Source organism: Sander vitreus, chromosome 7 (genome assembly GCF_031162955.1).
Source record: "Sander vitreus isolate 19-12246 chromosome 7, sanVit1, whole genome shotgun sequence".
Lineage (NCBI taxonomy): Eukaryota > Metazoa > Chordata > Actinopteri > Perciformes > Percidae > Sander > Sander vitreus.
The window spans coordinates 25,607,641-25,627,530 of record NC_135861.1 but is presented as its reverse complement, the minus strand read 5'-3'; the positions used below and the strand labels follow the sequence as shown (position 1 = coordinate 25,627,530).

General features: G+C 39.5%; 2 protein-coding genes across 3 annotated transcripts; both read right to left on the bottom strand.

Moving 5' to 3' along the window:
- Positions 1-670: 670 nt before the first annotated feature.
- Positions 671-5,827, bottom strand: ythdf1 (YTH N6-methyladenosine RNA binding protein F1). 2 transcript variants are annotated; one of them, XM_078255611.1, is made up of 6 exons: positions 5,448-5,827; positions 5,141-5,168; positions 4,705-4,799; positions 2,956-4,602; positions 2,076-2,120; positions 671-1,659 (listed from the first exon to the last, which is right to left on the bottom strand). In XM_078255611.1, exons 1-6 carry the CDS (start codon positions 5,475-5,477, stop codon positions 1,645-1,647), a joined length of 1,860 nt encoding a protein of 619 aa, XP_078111737.1. In that variant the 5' UTR covers positions 5,478-5,827; the 3' UTR covers positions 671-1,644. The 2 variants fall into 2 exon arrangements, with proteins under 2 accessions (XP_078111737.1, XP_078111736.1); XM_078255610.1 differs by having other exon boundaries at positions 671-891.
- A 1,261-nt stretch (positions 5,828-7,088) lies between these two features.
- On the bottom strand, positions 7,089-19,840 carry nkain5 (sodium/potassium transporting ATPase interacting 5). Its single transcript, XM_078254033.1, has 6 exons — positions 19,787-19,840; positions 18,641-18,778; positions 13,828-13,908; positions 11,055-11,261; positions 7,360-7,420; positions 7,089-7,144 (listed from the first exon to the last, which is right to left on the bottom strand). The coding sequence occupies exons 1-6, from the start codon at positions 19,838-19,840 to the stop codon at positions 7,089-7,091; spliced, it is 597 nt and encodes a 198-aa protein (XP_078110159.1).
- Between the last annotated feature and the right edge of the window lie 50 nt (positions 19,841-19,890).

Genomic DNA, 19,890 nt, shown 5'->3' with positions numbered 1-19,890 from the left:
TTCAATTGAGGGTGTTGTATACTGTACAGACTGTAAATCCCTTAATAGTGATGAATGGTGGTGTTGAATTATATTATTAAAAAGAACTTGAACATCATGCACACAAAATCCTCATCATACAAAACCCCCACAGAGAACAGATAGGTATATCTTTAATAATGAACATGATCAAATCTAAGAATGTGATAGTGACCTCTGATACAATGGATATTTAATTCAGGGGTGACTTTAAAACATTTTTTTGCATAAATTTTCTATAATCCAATACCAGTAATATAACTCTGATTGCTCCACAAACATACTCCCTCTCTTTTCTTTCAGTCTTGCATACACACACAATACAGCAAGCAAGTTTTAAAAAAGTCACAAACATTTACCATATACGCTAGTCTCTGGGTTTTCATACACTTGACAATAAATCAGTTAAGTATAATGCTACAGTTAAACATTTTGAGGCGATCTCAAGTTAGAAATGCCAGTACATTAAAGCTTACATTTTATGAGGATGATGTGGACAGGTTATAGCAATGAAAATGATGCCAAGATTATAATTTAGTTAAGAAAGAACAAGAAACAAAAAGAAAAACAAAGTGATAGGCCTGGCTTGAGTTTTAAAAGCAGTACATGCTACATTTCCTCCAGATTTTTTTTATTTATTTATTTATTTTTTTTTACAAACAGACCTCCTGTTTGAACAGCAGAGAAATAAAAGTCATTGTTTAAGGGAAATAAACAGACACCAAATTTTGTGTCGTTAAAAAAAACTGAACTCATACAGTGTATTTGTTATTCCATCCTTCAAATAAGAAAGAGAGGGACCACCTTTAAGAGTGTTTGATCTCTAGACATTCCAACCCTGAATCTCTAGCTGAAAGATTTTGAGGTACAGTTCTGGAAAAAGAAAAAATTAATTTTAATTTAGTACTAAAAAGAAATGTTAAGGCTCCGCTCTAGGAGAGACAACATCCCATATATTCTGCACCAGATTGAACCAGTTGTAAGCCAGGTGATACATTATTCAAAATATTTTCCTAACATTTACGCTTTCTAACGTCACAACCTTGCACGATTATTTCTATGCATACAGGAACTTTCAGTGTACACATTCCCCCACCAAAGTGAAACAGCCCATACATGAAAAAAAAGTGGCATATTTTTTTTCGGTCTGATAATGTAAAATACAACTGGCCACAAACAGATAGCAGACATTTGTCAATAAAGTCTTGTTCACTCGTTAACCATTACAAGCACTTAACATTTCTCCAACACAGACCACAAAGTGAACAGTCACTGAATATCAGCAGCATGTTGTCAAGAGACTTTCAAAAACAGACGTGCAGATATTTGTTACTTATATTTAGTTAAGAATGCAAGTTCCGGGGTAGCGATAGAGATTTGTAAGGCTGAAAAAATACAGACAAAACAAGAAAATATATATTATTGAAGCGATTCAACTGGAGGAACTAGCTTCATCCCTGCACGCAAATACATCTTAAAGACTGGGAGCCAGGAGCATTGTGGGTCAAAAGTTTGACGTGAGCCAAAGTCAACAAAATTAAATAGAAAGAAAATATTAGTTTTCAATTTCTATATGTCTTTGTGTTTCCTTTTTTAATTTAAATTTCATCGACAGTTGTCTTCTGTTTACTTTTGACGATCCTGAATAAAAGGGGGAATAAAAAAATAAATAAATAAATCAAGACATTGTTAGACAGATTAATCAATATCACATGACTCACACCTGTAATATTCTAGGAGCTGGACATTCGACTTTCAGCGGAATTATATTGTTATAATTTGACCACATTGTGTGATCGTTTTACTAAAATATGTTGTTTAAATTAATAAGTCTGAGCAAATTTGAATTATAGAAAAACTAAATGAGATACTGAAGTTGTTTTGTCTGGTGTGAATAGTGGAACCTAGTTGAATGCATTAAAGATCAATTTGATGACTTCATATACGTATGTGATTATGCATACATTTGTCATACAGTGTGATAGATAGATACATACACATATATATATATATATATATATCTCAATACTCATATTAATTAAGATAACAGACTTTACCTGATCAATTCGGGATCGGCTCTGTATTGGGGCAGGCTCATAGCTCTGTTAAACAAAACATGCAAAGTCTTATTGAAAAGTTACATTAGAAATACAATCATCACTTATATTTAGATATTTCATCAGTAAATGCTCCAATCATTTCAAATAAATCACTAATAGATACAAATGTTAAGTAAAAAGAAACCAGCTTACAAATAAGGGACTGTACAACTGTTATTGGGCAGGGAGAGGGAAGTCAGAAAAGGGGGAGGGTAGTCTGACTTTTCGGGAGAGCAGGAAAGGATCTTTTTCTTCCTCATATTCATATTTTATTTCAGCTTTCCTTTCTAACATTTCTAACATAAAAAAAAAAAACATCAAACAGTTACATCAACAAGATGGCATTTATGTGTGCCATGGGGCATTCAGTTGTGTTTTGCCGTGTGCAGGAGACAGCAGTCATGTCTCTGTATCTCTGTATTGGGACAGTCAGACATACATTAAAGCTTAAACAGCACCAAAACACACCTGGTTAACATGCCTGGTAACGCAACTCCGAATTCTGTAAGTGATTTAAGTATGACAGACAACTAATCGCATATTTGACAACATCTTCACATCTAAAAAAAAAAATCAGATTTTTGTGTTTTGTTATTTGGAATCCGGGTTCGGCAAAAATATTACGGGGCTTAAATTAAAAGGAATTGTACCAGTTCAATACTATTTATTAGTCCAGGGGGAGGGTCCAAAGAAAATATTAATAACACTAGAGAGGGCCTTGCTTTATTAAAGTGACGCATAAGATTTCTCTGCTACACCCCCCCCCCCAACAGATTTCGTACAGTCCCTAAATATCTTTACGCCTCTATTTCAAAAATGTCATGTCTAAAGGAAATACCTTTCTCACCACCTCCTCCTCCTCCTGCTTCTTCTCATAGTGGGAAAAGTCATCAAAGATTGAGGTGGTGTGTTTGAACTGGGCGATAATCTTGAGCACCTGCTTCGCCTTTTCCAGAGGAACCTCCTGGGTGTCACGAGAGTTGGTGACTGGCTTGTTGTCATTGTTCTCCAGGCGGATGTGGCGCAGCTGGCTATTGGGCACGTCCTTAACAAACAACCAGTTCACGTCAAACTTGCCCTTCCACTTGTCCTGCGCCCAAACGCCAGCGCTGGTGCCGTAGTCCACAGGCGAGCGCATTTCCGCCGCGCCGCAGAAATGGCCGCTGCCGTTGACACTGAACAACAAGTATACGGGACCTTTAGAGTTCATAGCTCTGAAGGCCGTGTCCAAACGCTTGTTGCCGTGCTCCGTGCTGCACCAGATGGAGTACTTGATGGAGCGGTGGATGTCGTCCTCAGAGTAGCTCTTGATGATGAACACGCGTCCGTTTTTCAGGTTCCAGTCAAACTCCTTGGGGTTGTAGCTGTGGGCCGCCCGCAGCTTCTCCAGCACAGGGTGGGACTCTGATCCCGGCTCTGGAGTCACGGCCCCGCCCCCTCCACCTCCGTTACCAATACCGCCTCCGTTAGAGGAGCCGCTGCTGTCCAGGCTTCCGCCACCGTAGCACAAGTTGCGATTGCGTGGCGCTACCCAGCGGGTCTGAGGTGTTGGAGCGGAGTTGTGGTTATGGTAAGACTGTGGAGGAGGAGGACCCTGCATGGTCATCTGCTGCACGAGGGACTGGGCAGACTGTAGGGACTGTTGAAGGGGAGGCAGGAGACTGGAAGCATGGGAGTGAAGCTGGTGCTGCTGTTGCTGCTGCTGGTGGTGGTGGTGGTGGTGATGGTGGTGGGAGGGCAAAGGAGGGGCCATCTTAGTAGCAGCCCCTTTATTATCCCATGTATCAATGTCCATGTTGTGTTTAATGGGGGGTGGAGGCAGACCTCCTCCAGCTATGGGTGTGCCAGGTTTGTTCTTGGTCTTTTGTTGCTGCAGCTTGGCAGGTTTACTAGCAATAGCAGCCCACGATGTAGGTTTCGGAGGGGGCATTCCAACTGGTGTGCCGCCGTTGCCCGTGGCAACAGCTGCAGCTACATTGCCACCTCCAAGAGAACCTGCACTCTTCACACCCGAGCCACTTCCTGTCACATCTCCACCTATTTTTAGGCCCAGCATGCCCTGCTCTAGGCTGTTCATACCTGGAGCCTTGCTCAGGGTGTCACTATGGAAACCTGTCTGGCCATCAGGGACTAAAGTGCCTCCTAGAGAGCTGGGTGGGTAGCTGTAACTCCCCCCATAGGCTGAGCTCTGAGTCTGCTGGCCCTGAGAACCACTGGTGCCCCAGGCTGAGAAGGCCGGGTTCTCTGGGAAAAAGTTAAACCTGTGAGGATAGATGCTGCTGCTGAGCCCACCCGGCTGCCCAAACACTGTGTCGTGCATGAAGTGATGGTCTCCATTGTTGAGGGGGGCATAGGGTGTCAGGTAGGGAATTGGTGGGTCACCTCCTGTAGACCAAGGAGCCTCACTGAGAGGGTAAGGAAATCCAATGGAGGGGGCATAGTAGCTGGACAGGTAAGGGTCTGTCATGGATTGATAGCTGTTATTCTACAAACAGAAATAGAGTAAAGATAATTTGTTAGAGCAAGAAAATGCGGTGATATTAAATTATTTTAGTGTCACAAAAGACAATTCACAGGTGTTTCCTACCTGATTAGACTGGTTGGTGAGATAAGGCTCAAAGTCATTGTCATGAACGGTATCCTTCTGGTGGAGGGAGCCATTCTGCACTGAAACTGGAAAGGCTGCAATAAAATCAAACTGTTGTCAAAGCTGGAATGTACACATACTCCCAAATCAATGCTGAAGTCTATGATGAAGCCTAAAATATCTGCAAGGTGCTTTCCATTGATAAGCCGTTTCCCTTTACGATGATGTATGTGCCTCCATACAACTACAAAGCAAACATATGGATAAAATATGTAATGATGCATTGTAACGACATTATTTAATGCTATGTAAACATTGTTGGAGTTTCTCTGTTGGCTACAACGAAACATGGGTCAGTTGTATCTGATATGAAGTATCAGTTGCTAAACGGGTAATATGCAACATCTGTAGGTTCAGGAGACATTTATCTTCTTACCTTTGCTTGCATCTTGTCCTTTCGATGTCTTAGTGGTCACATTAAAAGGAGGAATGCATGTGAAAGGAGAAAAACACAACGCTTGCATGGGTCTCCAATGTTATTTAAAGCATACCACATTATCCTAGCTGCACACCGACATGTTTATACATCTCCTCTGGAAACCTGACTCACATACAGTAAAATTAAAAAACGCTGTTTTTCCGGACACACACACACACACACACACACACACACACACACACACACACACACACACACACACACACACACACACACACACACACACACACACCTCGCTGCTTACCTGAGGGTCAATACTAGCGGCAGACATCATTCATCCACCAGGTGTTGTGTTAGACTGAAAAACCCTGACAACACGTACAGTGTGTAAACTGCACAAACTCCGCTGTGTGCAGAGGCTAATGGCTGGAGAAGCTGTTTCCCTGCTCCGCGGTAGTTTGCTTGCAGTTAAACACAGTTAGCAGCAGCCGTTAGCCGGCGGTGTCTGTGCTCGGCGCGGACCGTTTGCTCGTCGTAGCCCTTGCTGGCACTCCGCGCTGCCCTGTCGACATCAATCCAGCGGGGCTTCAATCCGCTCCGAACCCCTCACCGTGAAATTAAAATCCAACCAGCCTCAGTGGCCCTGCTCACTTGCCCCAATGGCAGCTTCATCCGGGGTCTGCGTACCGGAAATGACGTCGTTGACGTAAAGCACGCGTCCACGGCTACCTAGCAGCAGCAGTGCCCGTATTTACATTACATTTACTGAAAAACATTGTTTTCTAATTAATTAAGCTTTGAAAAGTATATAGGTACTGTTCTAAGCCTATACAATTGTGGCAGAGCAATATGTTTGCTCCTAAGTGTTCAAGGTTCTTTTTTGTCAATTTACAACACAAAGTTGCACAATGAAATATGAATTGTATGCAACAGTAGACACACATATAGGCTAATAAATACAAACCTTTAAATTAGAATGGAATAAAATGAAACAAAATATACAGTTACTTATATACAAATCCTTATACACACATATATATCTACAGAGACTTTGGTTTAGTGGGAATAAGGGTATTGCATGGATGGATTACTGAACGGGCCTACCAGACACAGGCCTAGGGGCCCAAAGTGTCAGGCCCCCCCCAGGCCTTCACCTGCAAAATAAACATAAAGGACTAGAAAGAGATGCAAAGCAACTGCAAAGAGACACAAAGTAACTACAAAAGGGGCAAACAACCACAAAGAGACACAAAACAACTGCCAATGTTTTGCCAAGATTATTTTAGGCCTTTATTTGATAGGACAGCTTAGACATGAAAGGAGAGAGAGAGGGGAAATGACATGCAGCAAAGGGCAGCTGGTCGGAATTGAACCAGCAGCCGCTGCAGCTAGGACTGAGCCTCTATACATGAATATACACACCAGAAATAATTTGTGACTTATTTACATCTTTCAAATCACACTTTTCTTTTGTACTTGAACTATCTAGTGGTTTCTATCACTCACACACACACACACACACACACACACACACACACACAGAGGTAGATTAAAATCTAGATTTACAGCATTTTAGGCCTGAGAAAAAAACATGTCATGAATAGGTCTGCATGTTTTAAAGAGTGAAATTCTCCTCTTGACTCAGGACAGTGTGTACAGTTTGTGCACAGTGAGGTTCAGCATCTGTGACAGGAGGTTTTGAGAACCAGGCTGAAACAATGTCACAATGACAGTCTTCAAAGTTGTCTTCCCTTCTGCTAGGTTCCTTCTCGTCTTTCCTCAACCACTTTATTTGTGTGGTTATTTATAATCTAAGCAAAAATATAGAAAAACATGTTGTGTATGAGATGCTGAACAAATGAGATGAACAATGACATCGATAGAATGGGTGGAAAATAAAAGGTAATGGCAATCATGCCACTAAACCTACCCACAGGTCTTTACACTAGAAGAACAACTGAGAGGGTTTGGATGGATGACTGAATTCACCAAAGAAATTAACTAAAATAAGAAAGAACAACGTAAATAAAAGATACAAAGCAAATCAACCTCAGTGTAAAAAACTAAATGGGATGGCAAATGTTGTAAAAAGCATTCTTTTATACTTTAAGGAGATAAAATATGCCTAAAATTGGATGGATAATGTATGTAAAAATGTATTATATTTGCCATAAACCATATGAATAATGTCCATGATTGATCAGGAGCATACTTACAGCTGTCTTCCTCATCTGAGAAAGTGCTGACGACGTAGCAGGCATAAACAAATCCCGGGAGCTACAGGAATTAACACATGAACAACATGAAGGGAATAATTTTTATTTTTTTTAATTGTCCTCAATTATTTTTATTTTATGTTTTAAAAGCACATTATTCATCACAAAGCATATTTTAGAAACATTATCTTGACGGTGATAACATTAAAACAATTCTTGGACATTTTGACATATCACAGTGGTAAAAGCACAGGTGTAAATAATAAAGTTAATAATAGCAGAATTCCATTTATCTGCTTCTTAATGTCACTGATAACACCTGCAGATCTACAGTCTCATATGTGCAGTGAGAGAAAACTACGGTGGCCGACAGGGGCAAACGCCCTGCAACTTAAGAAAATACATGCAAATAGACAAAACACAAGCAAATTACACATGCGCAGCATTCAGCAAACGCGCTGCAAATACACACATCACAACCAAATACATAACGCGCTGCAAATAAAAACGATGCAAAAAGAAAAGCACACAAACCCCGAAAAAAGAAGCCATGCAAAAAAAATAAACAACTTCATTAATTTGACAACAAATGCGCAGCATTCAGCAATTGACTGCAAATCACACATCACAACCAAATACATAAGCGCTGCAAATAAAAAAGTCAAAGCATAAAAAAATAAAAAAGGTCTGGAGAACTTCCGTTGTGTAATCTGGATGCTGCGTTTTTTGTTGCATTTGTTTTCTGGGTTTGTGTGCTTTTTCTTTTGCATCAAGCTTTCATATTTGCAGTGCTTATGTATTTGGTTGTGTGTGTGTATTGCAGTGCGTTTATGTATTTGGTTGTGTTGTGTGTATTTGACAGTGCGTTTATGTATTTGGTTGTGTTGTGTGCATTTGCAGTGCGTTTATGTATTTGGTTGTGTTGTGTGTATTTGCAGTGCGTTTATGTATTTGGTTGTGTTGTGTGTATTTGCAGTGCTTATGTATTTGGTTGTAGTGTGTATTTGCAGTGCTTATATATTTGGTTGTGTTGTGTGTATTTGCAGTGCTGGCTTAGTGTATGTGTGTGCAGTGTGTTTATGTATTTGTGAGTGTATTTGCAGTGCGTTTATGTATTTGGTTGTGTTGTGTGTATTTGCAGTGCGCTTTATGTATTTGGTTGTGTTGTGTGTATTTGCAGTGCGTTTATGTATTTGGTTGTGATGTGTGTATTTGCAGTGTCGTTTATGTATTTGGTTGTGTTGTGTTTATTTGCAGTGTGCTTTATGTATTTGGTTGTGTTGTGTTTATTTGCAGTGTGTTTATGTATTTGGTTGTGTTGTGTGTATTTGCAGTGCGTTTATGTATTTGGTTGTGTTGTGTGTATTTGCAGTGTGTTTATGTATTTGGTTGTGTTGTGTGTATTTGCGTGTATGGGTGCGTTTATGTATTTGGTGTGTGTATGTGTGTATTTGCAGCACGTTTGCTGAATGCTGCGCATGTGTTGTCAAATTAATAAAGTTGTTTTCTTAATTTGCTTGTGTTTTGTCTATTTGTGTGTGTTTTCTGAAGTTGCAGGGCGTTTGCCCCTGTCGGCCACCGTAGAAAACTCATACCAACGTGAATTAAAAGGGAAAGTATGATGAAAAAAAACAAACAAGAAAGTGTCAGTCTGTGTAATTATCTACAGCAAAGTCACAACATCAGGTTGATCTCGTAGGAATTTTGTGCTCACTGAGTGATTTGTATGAAAAGAATTGGACCATGGGAACTCAATCAGGGAGTTTCTGGCAGTGACGTAAAAACTAAATCATAAACAAAATATTTCCCAAATGTTAACTACAGTAATTGACAAAAGTATAAAAAATATTGAACTTTGACAGAAATACAAATGTATTTAAATGTTCCAAAAACTTGGACTGTCACCTTTGGTTGTGTAAGAACAGTTTGCTGCTTTCTTTGTATATCTTTAGATATTTATAGTTATTTATTACAAATTCCACACATGGTCTTTAAGCTAACAGCTTTTGAATGTTTTTAGTTTTGTGATCAACAGTACTTTCCTACAGTATCTACTGTGTGTGTGTGTGTGTGTGTGTGTGTGTGTGTGTGTGTGTGTGTGTGTGTGTGTGTGTGTAGCTGGGTGGCGAGCTGCTGCATACAATTGCCCGTCAGGGATAAATAAAGTTACATTGAATTGAGCTGAATTGAGAAAATTCTGACTACACAAACAGAAAAAGGCAAAGCCAATGTGCACATTTAGGAAGATGGAACATACTTCAAAAGCTTTGATTTGCGTCACTAACTGCCACAAACGAGAAGATACAGGATCGCAGTAAATGAACTTTACCACCACTAGACCTTGGTGTAATAATGTGGTGCCATTTTTAAATGTTCCAGGCCTGTTTTCCAATTTAGAGTTGCTGTTGCTATGTTTTAAAAGCACCATCGAGTAATTCTATCGACATTTTCTCGCATTGCCAGACCTTCCTCCACAGCACTGCCAAGGAGGGTTTGGCTAGTCCACACAGCATTCCGGGATGGGAGAAAAATGTGCTCTGGTTTGTTGGCATTTCTTTAAATCAATCACAATCATCATGGGCGGCGCTAAGCACCGGGCAGAGCCACTGTGCCACTGCAAAATAGGGATGCACCGAATCCAGGATTCGGGTTCAGATTCGGCCGAATATTGAGCTTTTTGACGGCGTTCGGTTTCTGCCGAACCTTAGAAGTTTTTTCCAGCGAACCAAACCCTACTCGGCTACTGCTCGTTAGCTAATGTTAGCTTTCTAATTTCACCCACCCAACATGCCTTCTATAGTGGAATGGCTTCGAATGACGACCAAAAATTACTGTTTACTGTTCAATATGTTGCCGTTTTACACAAGAAAGTGAACAATTTAAGCTTGACGGACATGTTTTGCATCTAGCGTCTCACGTTCATCTCAGTAAGCTAGCAAGAGTACACAACAGACAACTTCCGTGTAGGCTACTTCAAAATAAAAGCACTTCCTGTGATGGGTCGCAGTAAAACTAAATTACTGTTAAACAAATAAGGTTGTGTACCTTTTCATATATCAGCTGTAAATCAAGTACTGTAAATAATGTAAATAGTGAGTTTTAATCACACTATAATTTCTTATTTAAGTGCTTTAAACAAACATTTCACAACACCTTCATCATACACTGGTTAGCAAAAATTTGCCAAACAAAATTGTTACTCATCTGGCGATAGCGATGTGCTTTCCTACGATGTGAAAAGATCGTGTGAATTCAACATTAAGTTGTTACATTTAACTATTTTAGAGGCTGTGGATGTTGTTTACTTAATGGACTGAGGATGGGAGTAGGATTCGGTATTTGGTTTCGGATTCGGCAGAATCTTAACCAGTGGATTCAATATTCGGCCAAACCCCAAAAATCTGGATTCGGTGCATCCCTACTGCAAAATAGCCTCGGGAAGGAACTTGTTTTGGTGGAACATGTGTACGTTCAAAAGTTGTTTTAGTCATGCAACAGAAAACTCAGATTGGACAGATAGTCTAGCTAGCTGTCTGGATTTACCCTGCAGAGATCTAAGGAGCAGTTAACCATAGTCAAATTGACCAAATTTAAAATGCCAACACAAAGTAAGCGTTAGGTAACGGACATACGGCCCAAAAGAGTGACATCCGGCATAAATGTGTAATGTGAAGTAATGTGTGACAGAGACTCACCGATATGAGTAGCTGGACAATGCAGTGCAGGACTTCTATGTACTGGTATTCCAGCCAGCAGCTCAGCACTGTGGTCAGCTCGGGGTTCTGCTGGTTCTGCTGGTTCTGCCACCCAGCGGAGGGAAGGTCCTCACTCCCACACCTCAGCCCGTTATCCTTCCACCACGAGCGGTGCAACGATACTCCCAGGGAGAGGATATCACTGTCCTGCAGTGACAAAACAGGCAGAAGACATGTTAAGGCAACTTCTCAGCTCTTAGGTTCCTAAAGATTTGCTTTATTGAACTTTGAGCAGTAGAAAGTTCTAAAATCCTGCTGAAAAAAGATGGGCGAGAAATAGAGACGTTCCGATACTGACACCAGTATCAAAAAAGCCTCCGATACTGCCTAAAATCTATGCTGGTAAAAGGTATCGGCAAGTACTGGAGTTTATGTACCAATCCAATACCACAGAATTTAGTGCCGAAGAAAATTTACTTCAAAAATAGTTTATTTATGTTCTTTTTCTGTTATGACTGACAGTCAAACTGGATAATAAAAAAACGTTCTACGGCGTTCATTGTTTGTGTTTGTTCATGTTTCACAAAGGGTTTAACAACAATGACAGCAATCATGTCATATCCATATGTGGTTAGTGTTATACAGCTGTTAAAACATAATAAAATATATGTATTTTTTAACACACTCATATTGGATCGGTTATCGGTACCGATACGCAAGTTCAGGTATCGGAATCGGTATCGGGACAGAAAAAATGGTATTGTAACATCTCTAGAAAGAAATGTGACCTGCAACAAGGATCAGGTGTAGTGTGAACATGGATCCTGTCTGGGGCTACTTCTAAGGATTATTTCCAACATTGATTAAGCTATACATTTCTCATTTCTTCATCAGGAAAAACATTTCTTCATCAGGATAAACGGCAGAGCAATGATAAACATTACGAGCTGTGGGCCTGAGGACAAAAAACATAAAAAGAAACAGAGAAACAATAAAAGTAACAAATTAAACAACACAGCAAATCTAATATACAAGGGCTAAGCAACAACTTTCTTTTTTTTTTTTTAAAGTAAATACTTTTTAAAAAGAAGACAGCATTCATTTGAATGTATATGTAATATTGGATTTCATTTTTATTTTTAGTATTTGTATAGAAACAGGATCTTAAAGTGTATTTATTATTAAAAGCCGGCAGCTTCAGTTCATTTTGAACGCTCTGGTTTTTGTCTGGTCTTGCAGAGTTATGATTTAGCTAAATAATACAAAGTGAAGACAGGAGATGTCAATTAATGTATGTACTTTGTGAAAAGTGCTGTATAGTTATGCTTTACAGTATGAAAACACAACACAGTGATGAGGGATACGTTCTGTGGTGGTAAGAGACTTGTGAAATTATAATTGGATTAATTGATGCATTTATTTTAAGTCATTTGTTCATTATCAGAGCCCAAAGACGTTCTAAAACTACATTCTCAGGTTCACCATAGGTACATTAAAAAGTATTTACATTACATTTCCTGTCAACTAATCAAGCAATCAGTTCATTATTTTAACTCCTGCTTAAACCAATACTACCACAGGTACAACTGCCCACACATTTGTATTACTATTACTTATCATTATTAGAATTATTTAATACTAACACTGATCATTTTCGTCGAAATATTGCCGTCATCATCAATAAAGGCAAGGCAGTTTTATTAATAAAGCATGTTTCATACACAGAGGTACTGTAGGTTGAAGGCGTTGTACAGACAATTTAAAAGAGCAAAATACAAGTGATACATCTGCAACAAAACTAAAAACTGCAATAAAGTCCAGAACAGAAGAAATGCCAATTAAATATATTTTCCAATGCAGACCGGAAGCAGAAGCAGAAGCTTCTGTCACTTCCAGTGGTGGAAGAAGTATTCAGGTCCTTTACTTAAGTAAAAGTATGAATACCACACTGCAAAAATACTCTGTTACAAGTAAAAGTCCTGCATTCAAAACGTTACTTAAGTAAAAGTATGTAAGTATCATGAGGACAATTTACTTACAATTTATTTTACGTACTAAATGCAGAAAAATCCTCCCATTTCAGAAACTGGAAACGATCCAAACTGTTGTGTGTTTAATGGTCTCATCATTTCAGCTGGTCTTCTTGGCCGTTATATTGTTGGGTAGTTTAATCTATAATGAAACATTTTATTTTATAAACTACATGTGTTTTGTGTGCAAAAATCTTAAATTGTAAAGCTGTCAGATGAATGTAGTGGAGTAAAAAGAACAATATTTCTCTCTGAAATGTAGCGGAGTAGAAGTAGAAAGTGGCATGAAAAGAAAAGACTCAAGTAAAGTACAAGTACCTCAAATTTGTACTTAAGTACAGTACTTGAGTAAATGCCCTTAGTTACATTGCACCACTGGTCACTTCATAACACTAAATATTCTGTGACTGAAAACAAGTGTTTTTTTTTAAAGATATTTTTGGACACTTTAGCCTTTAATAGACAGGACAGCTGTAGACAGGAAAGGGGAGAGAGAGGGGGAAGACATGCAGCAAATGGCTGCAGGTCGGACTCGAACCCTGAGCGGCTGCGTCAAGGACTGAGCCTCTGCATATGGGTGCCTGCTCTACCAGGTGAGCTACCCAGGCGCCCAAGTAATGTAAACAGAGTGTTGATCATGTGACTGCAGGTCCTGAGACATGAGAAGAGCTGAACACTGTATTTAGAAGCTGAAGCTGTGCGAGTCTCTAATTATCTGACACTTCCGTGACCATTAGACCTACCTTTGAAAGGCCTCCCAAATCCAAGTAGAGACAGCTAACAAAGACATTCCAGCCGACCCACAACAACATCCACAGCAGGTACTGAGGAAACAGAAACATTGTTAAACAACGTTAATAAAACTCACAATTCTTCAACGTGCCTGTAATGTAGCTCAGGGCTCCTTTTTTCTTTCCTTACAAATGTCCTAACTCTGAAAGTGTATAAAGATAAATCTAGGCGAGAAGGACAAATATTTGTGTTACACCAAACCAGTGGAATGTAACTAAGTAGATTTACTCAAGTACTGTTAGGGCTGCACAATTAATCACAATTTTATCGAAATCGCAATATGGACTAGTGCAATACCCAAAATGCAGGGAGGGGGGGGCGCAATTTTTGTTTAAGGTAAAATATGTGTCAAACCATTCTGAATGTACACCTGTATTGTGTATTGTGGTGCTGCAGAGACGTCCCGGCCCACAAATCGTATCCTACAGACTTAAAAAAAAAATCTCTGTTTGGTACAGATCCTCACAAAAATCACACTATAATTATTTAAAAAAAATATTTTAAAATAACAATACAAAAATGATCATTCCCTCCAATATCGTGAATCATATCACAATCGCAATATCAGTCAAAATAATCACAATTAGATATTTTCTAAGTCTTTTCTTTTAATTCCACTTTCTACTTCTACTCCGCTACATTTCAGAGAGAAATATTGTACTTTTTACTCCACTACATTAATCTGACAGCTAGTTACTTAATATTTCTTTTCCATACAAAACACTACAATTTATAAAATACAATATTTTATTATAAATTAAACTACCCAACAATATAACGGCTGATAAGACCAGCTGAAATGATTAGACCATTAAAAACTTAGTTGATTGACAGAACACTTTTGATCGTTTCAACTTTCTAAAAATGTCTGCATTGAGTACTTTTACATTTTCTTGATGATACTAACATACTTTTACTTAAGTAACATTTCCAATGCAGTAATTTTACTTGTAACAGAGTATTTTTTACAGTGGGGTATTAGTACTTTTACTTAAGTAAAGGATCTGAATACTTCTTCCGCCACTGCACAAAACTGTGTACTGTTTTTCTAACTTTTTTTTCTAAATGTTTTTTTTATCTTTTTTGTGAAACACTGGATACTATTACTGTTTCAAAAATGCTTCAAATGAAACACTATGAATCATACAATCTCATATTTCAATAATTGGTTTTATTCTTATTAATAAAATTGTAATAATAAACGTTATGTAGCCTAGTACAACTCAGCTCTCACATTGTCATTGTGGTTCACAGCCCTCATGCACACACTCATACAAACGCACATCTCTTGACATTCAATCAGTAATATGCTTTTTTACTCTGCATATCACAGCAGCTGTTTTCTCTCGTTGACTAAATCAAATTCCCTCTTTGGTTGAATTGCATGTGTGATGAGGCGTCATAACTGGACAGTTTCCATTTTAAGTTTGATATTTTGGGAAATGTGTTAAAGCCTTATTCACTTTTTTTTTGCATTTAGGTGAAGGAGATTGATGCCACTCTCATATCTGTAGGTTAAACATGAAGCTACGGTCAGGAGACAATAACCTTAGCTTAGCTTAGCATAGAGACTGGAAACAGGTGGAAACAGCTAGCCTGGGTCTGTCCAAAGGCAAGAAAAACCGCATCTCTAAAGCTCACTAATTACCACCATTACATCTTGTTTGTTTAATCCGTACAAAAACATCAATTTGGCATTTTACAGGGGGTTATTCGCAGGACTAATCTTGGCCGAGAGCAGTAATGTGTTAATAACACATAATGGTCTTTAGAGGTTTCAGTTGGTGGATTTTGTTACCATTTGACCAGCTGTTTCAACTCTTTATGCTATGCTTACGCTATACCCTACAGACATGAGCGAGGCATACATCTGTGTATCTAACAAACAAGTGTATTTCCCAAAATGTCGAACTAAGTTAACCCTAGTCTATATCCACGACATTCCACTTCTGGGATTGCTCCGTTGCTGCTGGAAGTTCCGCCGGATTTCACTCTTTACGGCCAGATGTCCGCTACCTTCCGCTTTCTTTGTGTTGGCATTCTAAACTCCGGTGGATTTATGAGGACTATGGTTAACTGCTCCTCAGATCTCTGCAGGGTAAATCCAGACAGCTAGCTAGACTATCTGTCCAATCTGAGTTTTCTGTTGCACGACTTAAACAACCATTGAACGTACACGTTCCATCCAAACAAGTTCCTTCCGAGGCTATTTTGCAGAGGCACCGGGGCTCCGTCCGTCGCAAGGCGATTGTGATTGGTTTAAAGTAGGGCTGTCAATTGATTAAAAAATGTAATCTAATTAATTACATACTCTGTGATTACATAATTAATGGTGCCTGAACCGATACTTTTTAAGAAAGTAAAATAAGAAAAGAAAAAAAAGGGTACTAAACAACAGTTGGTGTAATGTTGTGTTAATGTACAACAATAACAATAACTTATTTCACTAGTAAATTGCTGTTGAACGACAACAAACAACAAAACAACAACCAGATAGGAAAAGGACATTTACAATAACTTCAAATGCACCACGAGGCTGTAGTTTACCAGTTTCATTGAACGCACCATCTGTGTTGTTTCTCCGACGGCAGCTGCAGATTGTTACATCCCGGTGTTGAATCCTCTACAGTAAAACACAGTCACACTTTACACCGTTTAGCGTTAGCTGTCAGCATTTTAACCGTGTTTAATCCAGGTACTAGCTAGCGGTAGGCTAACGTTAGCTGCTGTTGAGTATTGTGTTAACTAGCGTCACGTGCAGCGGGGTTTGTGTTTCCTGTAACGTCTGTTTCAGAGCAGCAGAGAGAAGCGCAGACATACTGTGGGGCAAAAAAGTATTTAGTCAGCCACCAATTGTGCAAGTTCTCCCACTTAAAAAGATGAGAGAGGTCTGTAATTTTCATCATAGGTACACTTCAACTATGAGAGACAAAATGAGAAAAACAAATCCAGAAAATCACATTGTAGGATTTTTAATGAATTTATTTGCAAATTCCTCGGGAAAATAAGTATTTGGTCACCTACAAACAAGCAAGATTTCTGGCTCTCAAAGACCTGTAACTTCTTCCTTAAGAGGCTCCTCTGTCCTCCACTCGTTACCTGTATTAATGGCACCTGTTTGAACTTGTTATCAGTATAAAAGACACCTGTCCACAATCTCAAACAGTCACACTCCAAACTCCACTATGGCCAAGACCAAAGAGCTGTCAAAGGACACCAGAAACAAAATTGTAGACCTGCACCAGGCTGGGAAGACTGAATCTGCAATAGGTAAGCAGCTTGGTGTGAAGAAATCAACTGTGGAAAAAAGTATAAGAAAATGGAAGACATACAAGACCACTAATAATCTCCCTCGATCTGGGGCTCCACGCAAGATCTCACCCCATGGGGTCAAAATGATCACAAGAACGGTGAGCAAAAATCCCAGAACCACACGGGGGGACCTAGTGAATGACCTGCAGAGAGCTGGGACCAAAGTAACAAAGGCTACCATCAGTAACACACTACGCTGCCAGGGACTCAAATCCTGCAGTGCCAGACGTGTCCCCCTGCTTAAGCCAGTACATGTCCAGGCCCGTCTGGAGTTTGCTAGAGAGCATTTGGATGATCCAGAAGAGGATTGGGAGAATGTCATATGGTCAGATGAAACCAAAATAGAACTTTTTGGTAAAAACGCAATTTGTCGTGTTTGGAGGGGAAAGAATGCTGAGTTGCATCCAAAGAACACCATACCTACTGTGAAGCATGGGGGTAGAAACATCATGCTTTGGGGCTGTTTTTCTGCAAAGGGACTAGGACGACTGATCCGTGTAAAGGAAAGAATGAATGGGGCCATGTATTGTGAGATTTTGAGTGAAAACCTCCTTCCATCAGCAAGGGCATTGAAGATGAAACGTGGCTGGGTCTTTCAGCATGACAATGATCCCAAACACACCACCGGACACGAAGGAGTGGCTTCGTAAGAAGCATTTCAAGGTCCTGGAGTGGCCTAGCCAGTCTCCAGATCTCAACCCCATAGAAAATCTTTGGAGGGAGTTGAAAGTCCGTGTTGCCCAGCGACAGCCCCAAAACATCACTGCTCTAGAGGAGATCTGCATGGAGGAATGGGCCAAAATACCAGCAACAGTGGGTGAAGACCTTGTGAAGACTTACAGAAAATATTTGACCTCTGTGATTGCCAACAAAGGGTATATAACAAAGTATTGAGATGAACTCTTGTTATTGACCAAATACTTATTTTCCACCATAATTTGCAAATAAATTCATTAAAAATCCTACAATGTGATTTTCTGGATTGTTTTTTCTCATTTTGTCTCTCATAGTTGAAGTGTACCTATGATGAAAATTACAGGCCTCTCTCATCTTTTTAAGTGGGAGAACTTGCACAATTGGTGGCTGACTAAATACTTTTTTGCCCCACTGTATCAGTGGCACCAGGTTTTCGTCTGTATGCAAACGTCAATATGGAATGGATTAATCTGCGTTAATTTTTTTAACGCGTTATTTTTTCTCAGATTAATTAATCGAAATGAACGCGTTATTTTGACAGCACTAGTTTAAAGACATGCCAATAAACCACAGCACGTTTTTCTCCCATCCCAGAATGCTATGTGGACTAGCCAGACCCCCCTCCACGTCTGGCAATGCGAGACTAAGTTACCCCTCAAAAAAGGCTGGGAACCACTGGTATAGACTAACATTCAACGCTTTAACAGAAACGTTTTCGTAACTCCAAAAAAAAAACAACCCAGACAGTTCCCTCACCATAATGACGTAGCGTGACCTGTACTGAATGACACCAAACAGGCCCAGGATGACCACGATGATGTGGAAGAAGTTGATCATGATGGGAGCCCATTGGTAGCCGAGGAAGTCAAACATCTGCCTCTCCAGCGCAGTTATCTGTTGGGGTCAAGAGACATGATGACTTATTAAGACACTCACTCTGTTGCACTGTGCTGCCCTGGCTTGTTAGAAGGTGATATCTTGCTTGTGCATCCCACAAGGTTGTATTTTGGATTCTTACAAGTTGTCAAGGCAACTGAGCCATGGGGGACAACAACAGACCTGGGTAAAGTGTTAAGTCCTCTGAGGCCGGAGCCCCAGTCAGTGATGAAGGGGGGCAGGGTGGGAAACACAGAGGAGGAGGACAAAGTGGCTGCAGCCTTTTATTGTGGTGGTTGTACTGGTGGGCGCTCACTGCTTTTCATAAGCAACAAGCTTACTATTAACAAGGTTAAAAAAATATATACATTTAACAGGGCTGCAACTAATACTTATGTTCAGTATCAAAGAATGTGCCAAGTGTTTGTTCTATAAAATATCAGAAAGTGGGTAAAAAGGCTCGTCACAATCAGCCAGAGCTTAAGGTGATGTCTTCGAATTCCTTGTGTTGTCTGAACAACAGTTTCAAACACAGATTCTATTTTTTTTTAACAGAACACCAAGAAAAGCTGAAGCAATTCTCATTTAAGAAGCTGGAACCACCTCTAACGTCTACTGTTTCATTTTAGTTTGCAGTTGATGCAGAAACCTGAATTAATAAAGACCATGTGAATGGAAGGTCACCAAATCTAACAGCAAAGAGTGTGTTTAACAGGTATTTAAGTAGCCTATATGTAATACAATACTATATAAAGACTATAATGTTATATTGTCAGAAAAAAGAAAAATAAATAAATATATATATAAATATATATATATATAAACGAGGGCTTCAAAGCACCAACAAATGAACTTTCTTTTATATACACAACAAGTCTTTTCAGGTATTTAATTCATTAAAATGTTGCTTTTACTTGTAATTTTTTTGTGATTTACAATAGTATAAGTTGTAAGTTAAGTATCACCAGAGAGGGAAGATAGTCTGTTGTGTTTATGCGGAAACATCATAGAAGAAAACAATCTTACCAACTGCAGACAACACAGGAGGATCAACATGCATCGTGCCGAGCAGCAGCCCATCTTCCTCTCCTTCCTGCTCCCGCTGGCTCTGATTAAGATGATGAAGACGA